At 30.7% G+C, this 12,258-nt stretch overlaps 1 protein-coding gene across 1 annotated transcript in view; it reads right to left on the bottom strand.

The window, feature by feature from the left end:
* Positions 1-1,252: 1,252 nt before the first annotated feature.
* The window catches only part of LOC124429248, a 55,130-nt gene continuing 44,124 nt past the window's right edge, over positions 1,253-12,258 (bottom strand). Inside the window, exons 2-14 of the mRNA XM_046974284.1 lie at positions 7,686-7,816; positions 6,639-6,738; positions 6,266-6,399; positions 4,545-5,711; positions 3,949-4,162; positions 3,707-3,814; positions 3,501-3,595; positions 3,365-3,431; positions 2,931-3,271; positions 2,514-2,646; positions 2,124-2,378; positions 1,815-1,934; positions 1,253-1,591 (exon numbers count right to left, since the gene is read on the bottom strand). Of these exons, the coding sequence (XP_046830240.1) occupies positions 1,406-1,591; positions 1,815-1,934; positions 2,124-2,378; positions 2,514-2,646; positions 2,931-3,271; positions 3,365-3,431; positions 3,501-3,595; positions 3,707-3,814; positions 3,949-4,162; positions 4,545-5,711; positions 6,266-6,399; positions 6,639-6,738; positions 7,686-7,762 (2,997 nt within the window). The 5' untranslated portion in view covers positions 7,763-7,816 and the 3' untranslated portion in view covers positions 1,253-1,405. The remainder of the gene's footprint in view (positions 1,592-1,814; positions 1,935-2,123; positions 2,379-2,513; positions 2,647-2,930; positions 3,272-3,364; positions 3,432-3,500; positions 3,596-3,706; positions 3,815-3,948; positions 4,163-4,544; positions 5,712-6,265; positions 6,400-6,638; positions 6,739-7,685; positions 7,817-12,258) is intronic.

The following is a 12,258-nucleotide window of genomic DNA, read 5'->3' as shown; positions in this document are numbered from 1 at the left end:
GAAAGAAAAATGAGAAAAAAAGAAAACATATAAAAAGGATTCGTAGTAGTTATTTTCAGGAATGTATATGTGCGGTTTTGTATACGCTTGGATATAAAAGTAAAGATAAAATGTGCTCGTTTTAGTGTTATTTCGAGTTTGAACTTCAAAATATTACTTTTCATTTGCGTAAGTAATATAATTTTTCTTCCCTTTTTTTTTGTTTCTCTCTTTTTCCTCTCTTTCTTCGTTTCGCTTTTTATTTAATTAAAATTTATGTTGATTTGTGCCTGACAATGGAGAAAAGAAGGAAACAAAGATAAGAAACAATGTATATTATTATAATATATTGATTGTTCGCTCGTTCCATTTATCAAAGTCGAATTAAAATTGTTCAAGTTTAATTTTCTCTTCTAGGATTTTCGCGACACTCCGTCAGTTGTATTTCGATCGATTAGTAGTGTTGGGAGTCACGGGGGTGTGTATCGATGGCCTTGAGTCCTATACGTTAAACAGATTATTCAATCGTTTTGTATCAACTTATATATGTATTTATACAGTTTTAGTTTGCTCGATAGAAACTTTACCTATACTTGAAAATCGCGTGTTTACATTGAAAGGTAGGACATCAAAATATTCGACGACCTTTTGTTTTATTTCTTTTCTTTTCTTTTTTTTTTTTCTTTTCCTTTTTTTCTTTTCTTCTCTTTTCTCTCCAGAACGTAGCGTGAGATCATGTGAATTTGAAAGATACATTCACATTTTGAATAATATATAAAATGTATACGCGAAGAATATTAAATATCATTTAATTTTAATAATGTTAAAAATGAAGAGTATTTTCATAATATTTTTAATATTTATCATGCGGTATCATATTTTCTTTATCTGATCGTTAACATTTCAAGTAGGATTGTATGATCGAATGATTTAGATAATATTGTAGAATTTAATTTGAAAAAGTTGGTTTTTTTTTCTTTTCTTATCGTCATCAAAAACAAAGAATTATTATTAATTTCTTTTTTTTTCGCGAAATAATTGAATTATCAAAAAGTATTCGAATATTTTTATATTTCGAAACGTTTTGTATTTTGTTGTTTAAAAATATATATATATACACATATATATATATATATATATATATATATATATATATATATATATATACTATATATATATGTATATATATAAAAACATTGGGACGTTGTCATGTTAATTATTATAACTCTAATTGATTTGTGCACTTCATGCTCTTGCCTGTTAGCGTTCGATTTCTCTCTCTTTTCTTCTTGTTCCATTAATTTTGTCTTCTTTATATCCATCGTACACTCTCCTCCTCTTCCTCCTCCTCCTCTTCTTCCTCCTCCTTCTCTTCCTCCTCCTCCTCCTCCTCCTCCTCCTCCTCTATCTCAATGTCCAACTGATCTCATTTTCTCAATGGATGCCACATAGCAATGGGACGTCTCAATGCCGTTAACATTTGTCTCCAATGTGCTAATGCTTTGCCTGTTGAAGTGGAACCAACAATAACGTGACCGACCGAATAAGCTTTTGTATTTGTTGTTGTTTGCTCGTTATGCACCTCTGCTACTGTCAGTCTCAATTGAATTGTCTGAAATATAAAAAATAGAAAAAGAATAATTTTTATAAAGAATAAATTTTAATAATTAGTCCTCTATTGTATTATGAGAAATATTATTATTATTATTATTATCATCATCATCATCATTATAATATAAGATCTGTATTATTTACTATACTAGATAATTATTTTTAATTATTTGTTTATTTATTTATTCGTTATTTATTTATTTTCAATTATTATTATACTAAACCTGTAGAGCGTGAGCTGGTACACTAAATATTATCGCCTCGTTGAAAATGGGACTCTTCTCTCCCTTTTTCACAGACGTCTTTTTCTTGTGCATTTTCTTTCCTTGTTGCAGCAGGTAAACCTTTGCAAGAATATTAGAAAAAAAAAAAAAAAGAAAGAAAAAAGAAAGAAAGAACAACGTATCTAATTGATTTTAATTCTTTTCACAGATATTATTATTATTATTATTATTTTTTCTTTTTGTTTTTTTTTCTCTCTCTTTTTTTTTTTTTTTTTTTTTTTTTTTTTTTTTTTTAACCAAGCTTATTACCTTGACAAAGAAATCACCCGGTATAGTATTAGAACCACGCAAATTTCTAGCTTTTACTACGACCAATGTTAGCCTCTCCGCAGTTGGCAAGTAACTCAGAGAGAACAAGAGCTCTCCCAAGTGCGGCGTAGGTAAGGCAGGTCCTGTTAAAGGTAGCCAGGTTGTAGCAGGTGGTCTTAGCGCTGGACCTAGTCTTAAACTAGCTTCACCGATAAGGGAGGCGCCACCACCGATACTCGATTCGTCAGAGAACACCTAAATTCATGTATCATTGATATTAGATAATAAGTCCTTTATTTCTTCTAAGATTATTATTATTATTATTATTATTATTATTATTATTATTATTATTATTATTATTATTATTTTACTTTATTATTTTTTATTTACCTCGACCAGAAGTGTTCTTCCAGCTGGACCACCGTCCAAAGGAAAGAGAAACTTTTCTTGATAACTTGGCGATGGAGAACCTCTGTACAAACGTGTTTGCACGTGTGTTTGTCTATCAGGCAATAGACATACTCTATAATGTATATAAAAAGAGAAAAATATTATTATTGATTTAGGCCTTAATTTTAATATATCTTTTATACAGCCCTATATATCTATTTACGTTTTATAAATTACAAATCATTTCTGTACATTGTTATCTATCAAATTAGATCACTTTTATAAATTTTTATAAATGGTGATCAATGTGATTAAATATTTCTTTATAAATCCTCTTAAGAGCCTGATTCATATTTCTAAATTGTTTTTTTTTTTTTTTTTTTTTTCTACAAACTTTTATAAAGAAAATGGGTAAACCTCGCGAAGGTGTCTTGTGCAGGTCGACCGTCAGGTGCAATGAGATCTCTAGCTTCAAGGACACTGACTGCCAAGTCACCTTCGGCATCGGTACCACGTCCGCCCCATCTTTCGTGTTCTAAACCAACGCAAACGAGTCCCACGACAGGTGCCTCCTCGAGATCGTTCAATACCACACTGGTATCTGAACAAACACTTTCGCAACTTATTGCTCTTTTTAAATTAGATTCGTCCGGCGGAGGTTCAGGTTCAGGTCCCTGTGAACCACGACGACTTCCGGAATTCGATTCACCGTGCTCGTTCATCGTATAACTCGTAATGTAATTTTCTTCGAGACTTTGCTATCATGAAATGAATGTTCGACGTTAGAGTAATGAATTTTTTTAATTCGTCTGTTTAATTACATTTTTTTCTTTTTTTTTTTTTTTTAATACCTGCGATAATCTTCTTTTGATTTGAACTTCCTCCAATGCAGCATATAATTCTTGACTATTTCGCCGTCTGTTCGATCATTATGTATTTAAGATTTGATTAAAAGGACAATTAGAATTTTTATTTTGAAGGGCTTACCTTGAAGTATCGGAAGTTTCATGTTCTACAAATTCATGGATACCATTTAATCTCTCCATACTCTTCCTTCTTTGTTCTAAGCTATTGAAGATGTCCTAATAAAAGAAAAAAAAAAACAGAAACGAGAGAAAAGAAAAAAAACACATTAACAATTATTTCTTTGCCAAGTTATATGAATCATAGATATTAATTTTTGATAAAATTACTTCGGAGGTTCTAGTGAAGCTTGGATCGGACATGAACGTATAAGACTCGTGATTATGATCTTTCAAAAGTAAAGGCGAAGATGGTGGATCCTGTAAGCTGTTATATACCTGAAAGGCAAGAAAATTTTTGTATATTTTTTCTCCATTGAAATGGAGGAATAGAAAAAATAAAAAAAAGAAAAAAAAAATAGAATATGCAGGAGAAGAACGAAGAAGAAGAAGAAGAAGAATAAATGATTTACTTCCTGAGCAGTTCTATGAGCTTCCAAGTTTAGCTCGGGGCTGTAAAGATCGGAACTACGTCTGGAAGCATCAAGGCCAATGGCGTCCGAATCGGTTTCAGTGTATATGTCACGTACCTCGTTCTGTAAACGACTTCCTGTATTCTCGTTCACCATACTTGGCGATCTCGAGAAGGTAAATCGTTGGACTTGTTGAGCTGACGATAGAACGGAACTGAAAATATATTTGTTTTAAAATTCATATATTTTTTTCATTAATTAGATCGAGATCGATCATGGGTCAGAAATAATTCATTATTATAATCTTATTAAATAGATTATATATACAATTTGATTTTATTTTTATCAATGAGTTGATATCTTTGAGATTGATATGATAATTTGTTTTATATTTATATATATAAAAATAATGAGATGATATTAATAAAAAAATTTGTTGGAATTTGTCACTATCAAAGTTCATTATTAAAAATAATGCACAAGATGTGATCCAGAAAATTATCTTATGCATTAAATTGTTTTTATTTAATTCAAATGCTTCATGTAGGTAAGCCATCATTTAATAGTAATTGTAAAATATGTTGGAGAAATCTCACTTGTAAAATTCCGAGGCATCGATATAACTTTGCGAGGTAACTGATCGAAGTGCATTGAAGATCCTTTCACCCGTTGTAGGTTCATTCTTTTTGAGTACGTCCGTAGGAGGATCAGGTGGCGCAGGTGGCGGTGGTACAGGACTCGATGCTGATTCGCTGTTAATCTTTGACGAGTTGATCTGTGCTTGCATATCATCGGCGTAAAGTATTTGTTCCCGTTCCGACGTATGATCATTGATCGTGTCAAAGGCAGGATGATCAGGTAGACTTTGGATATATTGAGAGACTCTTTGTAGACCAGTGTTGGATGAATTATCATGGTATAGATAAGACGAGCCAACGTCATTTTGAAGCGTCGAACTTCTGAAAGGTGTCATCTCGATGCTTTGAATCTCGTTGTTTCTTCTGTCCAACTCGTTCTCCAAGTTCTGAGCATTTTGAAGCATCTTGCAGAGAGTTTGAGGTCCATAAATGGACTCCATGATCGTTTGACTGGTCGAGTTTGAGTGATTCGTCAAACCAAAACTACTTGGTGATCCTCTAGAGTCATTCCTTACATGTTGTCTCAATTGATGAGTTCTTTGAACGACGTCATAACCGGCGTACGTATTTTCTTCATTGTTAATTTTAACATCGAGAGATGTGATAGGTGTATTATGAACATTGTATCTATTACTCGTCTCGAATTGTCTGTAAGGATTACACCGTGAATCATAAGTGTCCTTTCTTCTATCTTCAGTCGCATCCATTTCGTATCTTCCCATTCTCGAATCAGAATGATTTTGCATAGTGTAAGCTGTCATTTGAATATTTTCAGGCAACATATTTCCAGTATTTCCTTCGCCATCGAATCTGAAGGCCGAGTGATCATTAGGTGGCTTGAAAAAGCCATAATTCTTCACCGGTTCGTTTTGGAAGACGAAGACTGAGGCTGCGGTTGCTCTCGATTGTGGAATAGTTCTTTGCAAGGATGGTGGTGGTGTCAGTGGACCTGGACCAGATTCCTGCATTCGTATATAATCAACTGTGCTAGGGGTTTGAAGAGGAGATGGTCTTGGACGTGATGCTGGCCTTGGTTGCGGTGCTGGCCTTAATGGCTGAGGTGGTATAGTACTACTACTTCCAGTACCAAGTGGTGGATGTAGATCTCTATCCACAGCTTCGAATCTACGATTATATAACATATTCTACAATTGTTAGACACTTATAATTCATTCGTAGATAGTTCATCATCTAGTCAATCATTTTATACATGTTGAATGGAAATTTTTTTTTTTTTTTTTTTTTTTTTTTTTTTTTTTTTTTTTTTTTTTTTTTTTAGGTCAAGATCAAATACCGAATTAAATCAATGCTATCAATTTCATACGTTATAGTCACTCTAAGTTATATCAACGTTAGTAGGATCGCTAGGTCTTTTGGTTGTGGATGCCTTTGAGCAAAGCCTTTAATGCTTTCATTAGATTATTTTGAGTGCTTCTATGAAGGTCGAGTCATTAAAGTGCAATCTAGCGAGGGTAGTAAAACGATGCCTTTCGATAGGAGCTTTTTGGCTTCATGGTTTAAATGGAAACCTTTATGTGTGCGAGCGTGTCTAACATTATTTGATAGTTTTCAAAATAATTTCACTTGAATTTTTGGTAAAAAAAAAAGAAAAAAAAAAAAAAAAAAAAGAAAAAAAAAGGAAAAAGAAGAAATAAAATAAAAACGTTTGTCTTATTTACCGTGTGAAGGCTCCTTGAGCATCCAGTCTCAAATCGCTATCACTATGTAACAACTGTTGAGAAGGATTACCAGTTTGCCGATATAAACCTGGTATTGTCTGTGCTGTTGGATGTTGAGCTTTTACGAGACCAACCTATTATTAAAAAAAAAAAAAATAATAATAAATAAATAAATAAATAAATAAATAAATAAAAGAAATCAAATCGATAATGTTTATATAATCATATTGTTATAGGTGTACCTATACGTAATTATAAAATTAAACTAATTGATATTTTTTATTTATTACTTTTATAATATTGATTTCTTTTTTAAATATATTTTTAGAGATAAGTTTTATAATTATTCACTTATCAATTTTGAGAGTTGTACCTTTTCTTCTCGCGGTGCCCATAGCCATGATAATGTCTGTCGCCATTCTTCAAATATACTCCAAATATTTCTAGTACCCCATTGCCAGCCGATGCAATATCTGATAAAGTGATAAGAGATAATAAAAATGTTTAATTGAATGATCCTTATTGATTATCATGTCGAATATTAACGATTATTAAACATGTTATAATAATGATAGGGAGGTTTATCCAATAAGGAGGGTAGTGACATCGAGAGTGTGCTATAATTAAGCGAATATAGATGAGCTTATTAAAGAGGTCAGAGGGAAGAATATAGAACGTTTAAGGAAACTTTGAGAATGAAGATAAATTATTCTAATGAAAATTTCTAATATATATTAGATTTATTTTCAAGATATTCAAGATTATTTCTCTCTCGTATTATATATATATATATTTTTTTTTTCTTTTTTTTTTTTTTTATCGAAAATTATTATCCTTCGCATTCGTCCATTAGAAGAAAATCAAAAGGAAGTTGAACTTTTAGGAAAGAACCGATATCAGGTCGGTGATACAAATGCTGCCTGAATGACCTCTTAACCTGTTGCACATGTAACACTTAACAGTTTCCAAGAGTATACATTATTGTATTATCAGTATATTTGTCTCTTATGTGGAAAAATATAATACGCATGTTTTGATTCGATTATCGTAAGAAAATGATCGATCGAAATCTGAGGAAAAAATTTGTTTATAAAATCTTTCGAATTTATTGACCTGCTTATAGAATAAAAAAATAAAAAGAAAACAATACACACACACACACACACACACATATACACAGTTGTTCATCTTCTTTATTGAAAAAGCGTGAAGGAAAAAAGATAATGGAAAATTGATTATAAATTTTAATTTGTAAATTTATACGTCATTGAAGTTTTTTAAAAGAATTTAAAAAAGAAAAGTTGCGCCCTTATATTCTTAGATCTTTTTAATTAGAAATTCTCGAATGTCAGAACGTTCGTTTTTAAATCGATTGGATTCCAAGATAGATAGATGAAGTTTGAAATCGTTTGACAATTACCGTCTACAGAGAGCCAAAGCAGCACCAGCGGTGACGACAATGACCAGTGCGACGCCGAGACCGGTGACCCAACCCATCCTTCTTAATGCCAAATCCAGGCCCAACCACAAATCCAATCAGACCGCCGGAGCCTGAAACACACGGAGTAAATCCATGGAGAGCATGATCCGATTACTGTTACAGAACCGAGATTATTCGAGGATTAAGAGACCTTCTAGAGAGATCCACCTTTATCGATGGTATCTATGTTTTCTTTCTAATCGACAAGCAACATCCCGACGTGTATAGGATATATACCGTCATTCATAAATTCTATGTGAAAAAAAAAGAAAGGAAAAAAAAAAAAGAAAAAGAAAAAGTAAATCTCGAATTAATTTTCTTTTCTCTTTTTTCTTTGTCTTTTATTTATTTTTGTTCTTTTTGTTTTTTTGTTTTTTTTTTCATTCACAATCAAACTATAAGTTCGTCATCGTTACATCGCATTGTATTCTCGTTGCAAAGGGAATATATATATATATATATATATTTTTTTTTTTTTTTATTAATAATATTTTAAAATACTTATTGTATGTTTGATCATTCGTAAGAATTTTAATTTTTTTTAAACTTATCGCTCTTATTATTATTATTATTATTTTTTTTTTTGTTTCTTTTTTTTCCATATGGAATAAACACAAACGTCTTTAGAAGAAGAAAAAAAATACACACACACACGCACACAAAAAAAAAAGGAGAAAAAGAAAAAGAAAAAAGGTAGATATTTTTTTGAAGTAATGTTTCTGAGAAATTTATCGAAAATTCTCTCGTTAGTATATGTGACGTCAATTTTAATTACTTTACGGTAAACTTCGAGGCCGTAACAGCAGCGGAAAGGACGAACTCGAGTGGTGAGATAGAAGAAGGGAAGAGTGAGGAAAGGAAGGAAGGAAGGAAGGAAGGAAAGAGTTTGAGGATGTCGATGGAAGTTAACGAGGCGGGTGGATAAAACGATAAAATCTTCCTTTAAAGTTTCACTAGTGCCGCAGTTCTTTGAGCTTCTAATGGCAACATTGAAAAAGAATTTTCTACGATCATAAGGGGTTGTGCATAATCTTTAAGTATGATTAGAGGTCCTTTTCGTTGATGATCATTTTTTCGTTTTACTTTTTAACTCTAATACATTCAAATTATGAACGCTTACTCGTAACATTTTATATTTCCTTGTTTTGATAATGATCTTTAATCTTCGTCATTTTTTAAAGGTTATATTTATAGGAAAATATTTTTTTCTTATCCAATTTTTTTTTTTTTTTTTTTTTTTTTTTTTTTTTTTTTTTTTTTTAAACATTTTAATATTCCATCGAAGAAATTAACTTTGGCCAAACTACACGTTTTAATCCCATATTCTCCATGTACCATGCATTTAAGAGGCATGTGACACGCACCTACATATATGTATGTATATAATACATATATATATATATTATATATATACTAATATGTATATATATATATATATATAAGAGTATAGTGGAATAAGTAGGTATATAGAGATGGCGGACCGAAGAGCGCTTGAGAACCCTTAGACAGCAGCCCTTATCGTGGTATTGGCATTCTACCCTCAAGCAGAATATATAATTCATAGGCGGCTTGACGCAAAGAAGATGTTATTGACATTCTTGGCAAGAGAAAGAGAGAGAGAGAGAGAGAGAGAAAGAGAGAACATTTTGTTAAAGAAAATTCATTTGATTCTATTTACATAAATCGAATTAATTACTACATCCAATTATAATAGAGAATTATAACAATCTAATAATATTAATTAATCTACCCATCAATGAATGTATCAAATCATGTTAATATAATTATTTAATATTAAATCACAATCTCTCAGGTCTGATTATTTACTTAAACAAATTTAATTCAATAAATATATCATAAATAATATTAAATCCAAATAGACATGCACACATACACACACACACATATATATTTATATATATATATATATATTAAAATATCTAATTTTTAAAATTAATATCATTGAAAGTGTAAACTTGAATTTTCAATCATTTCTATAAACTTTATATATATATATATATATATATATATATATATATATATATATATATATATATATATATATATTATTTACTAGGTTGGGATCATTGGCCTCGAATTAAAGAGAGAAAGAGAGAATGAGAGAGAGAAAGAGAGAGAGAGATATTCATCGGAGATACGAAAGTAACATGAAAGAAGGAATTTTAGGGTCTGGGAAGTTAGGGTTTTGTTCCGGTTCACGTTCCATCCTTTTCTTCACTGATACAGACAATGGTAGCAATTAGTAGCGCGTAAGATTTCAGCCTGAGGCCTTAGAGAAAAAGAAAAAGAGAGAGAGAGAGAGGGAGAGAGAGAGAGAGAGAGAGAGAGAGAGAGAGAGAGAGAGAGATCCTGTGATTCTCGAGTACATTCATTCAGTAGATAGTCGCTTTTTCGTTTCCTTCTCGACCCGAAACTCCCCCAGCCAGGCAGGAACACACTCACACTCCGTCACGATATGCCGAGAGAAAAAAAGGGGGTCACGAAGCTTTCCTTCTAAGATAAGAGCGCATCTTTAATTTTTATCTGCGAACAATCACCTTCGTACGTTCGTTTTAAACCTCTTGTGAGAAATTTCTCTCTTCCCTTTCAGTATTCCAATCGATTTTTTTCTTTCTTCGTTCCTTCCTTCCTTTCTTTCTTTCTTTCTTTCTTTCTTTCTTTCTCTCTTGATTCTTCTTCTTTTTTATCTTGTTTTTTGTCCTTGTTTTTATTTCGAAACTCGATGGTCCGAAAAAGTCTCCCTAAGTGGATAGTCAAAAGTGTTTAGGTGATCCTAAAAATCAATTACTTTTTTTTTTTTGGAGATTGTACAACTTTACGAGCCTAGCTTAACAATCCTAATTAATAAAAAGTCTCGGAAAAAGAGTCATTAATTTTTTATATTTTTGAGAAAGTTTTTTCCCCAATCGATTTTTCATTGTGTCTTTTCTATTTTATTTTATTTTTGTTGTTGTTGTTTCTTGTTTTATAACAATCACGATCGTATATCGTTTATCGATAAATTTTAAACGAAATGCAAATTGATGATCCTTTTTTTTATTTGTATCATTAATAGTTGATTATAATTACATATATGTATATGTATACACACATACACACACACACGTACACTCATATTTTGTAATTAAATGAATTAATTTGTTTTAATATTTAATATACAGTGTGAGGATTTAAGCTGAATGTTTCGAATGAATATTATGAACTATAATAAACTGATATAAATTATGAAACGTGTATAAACGTCCCTTTTAGCCAAATATTTGGCAAACATGTTCAACCTATTCCGTTTTATGTTGCGCGACTAATTAATCGCATTTTAACGTCGAAATTCCCGAATAAAATTCATTAATTTTGGCGGGAAGAACAGGTAAATAGATGTATGAGGCATTATTTGTGAAAATTATTTGTAAATTCATTTAAAAAAAAAAAAAAAAAAACCAAACAAACAAAGAAATGAGATACATTAATTGCAAAATCAAACGATAGGTTCATCTGATTTAAAAAAAGAAAAAAAAAGAGAAAAAAACCAAAAAGAAAAAAAATATATACATATATAAAATATAATTTATTGTAATATTATTTGATTACGATTGCAAAAAGTGTTTAAATTAAATGAAATAAACAATAGAATAAAAACATAAGATATTTCTATGTGACTATAGAATCATATGAATTACTTTTAGCAATAATTGTTTTTAAATGAAAATAAGAATTAATTGTAATATTCTTTTTTTTTTTTTTTTCTTTTTTTAATTATAATTACTAGTAAAGCTTTAAACAAAATAATTCTTATATCGAGAAAGATAATATCTCATGTTTGTATTTAGACAGTCGTCATCCATCTAATATTTGTTTAGAATGTCTGCGTGAAATTTGAAGTGAGAAAGGGGTAGAAAAGTGGTACTACGTGTGCACTGAGGACGAATTAATGAGTAGTAAGTAGTAAGCTGGGAAACTAGGTCAGACCAGACGGATCTGTTCCTGCTTTGTATATTTGTGTCAGTATGTCAAGGTAACTGATATCTTCTCTTTGACACGTGAATCAGTCGACTGCCGTCTAAATAAAAAGCAGAGAAAAACAGAGGAAAAAAGTGTGTGTGAGAGAGAGAGAGAGAGAGAGAGAGAGAGAGAGAGAGAGAGAGATGAGAATCGATTATTCTCCAATCAAAAATAGCGAGTGACAAAAATATTTACGAATACTTTGTTAAAATCTAATAATTATTTTAATAGATTTTTTATTAAAGTATTCTAAGAGGTCGCTTAAAAGAAATAATCACGATGCACTTTTGTCGTTTAGAATTTTGAGTGAAGTAATTAATTGCGAAGAAGAAATTAATTTGTTAGGTGCTTGAAATATTTTACATAGAAAATATAGAAAATGATATTTTAAAAAGTTTTCTCTAAACAATAAATTAATGCTAATTTGTCAAATCTTTTTTTTCTTTTTTTTTTTTTCTTTTAATATTTCATTTATTAATGGATCATATATCAC

Source organism: Vespa crabro, chromosome 14 (assembly GCF_910589235.1).
Source record: "Vespa crabro chromosome 14, iyVesCrab1.2, whole genome shotgun sequence".
Classification (NCBI taxonomy): domain Eukaryota; kingdom Metazoa; phylum Arthropoda; class Insecta; order Hymenoptera; family Vespidae; genus Vespa; species Vespa crabro.
The sequence above is the reverse complement of the archived record's forward strand: the minus strand, read 5'-3'. Positions and strand labels throughout refer to the sequence as shown.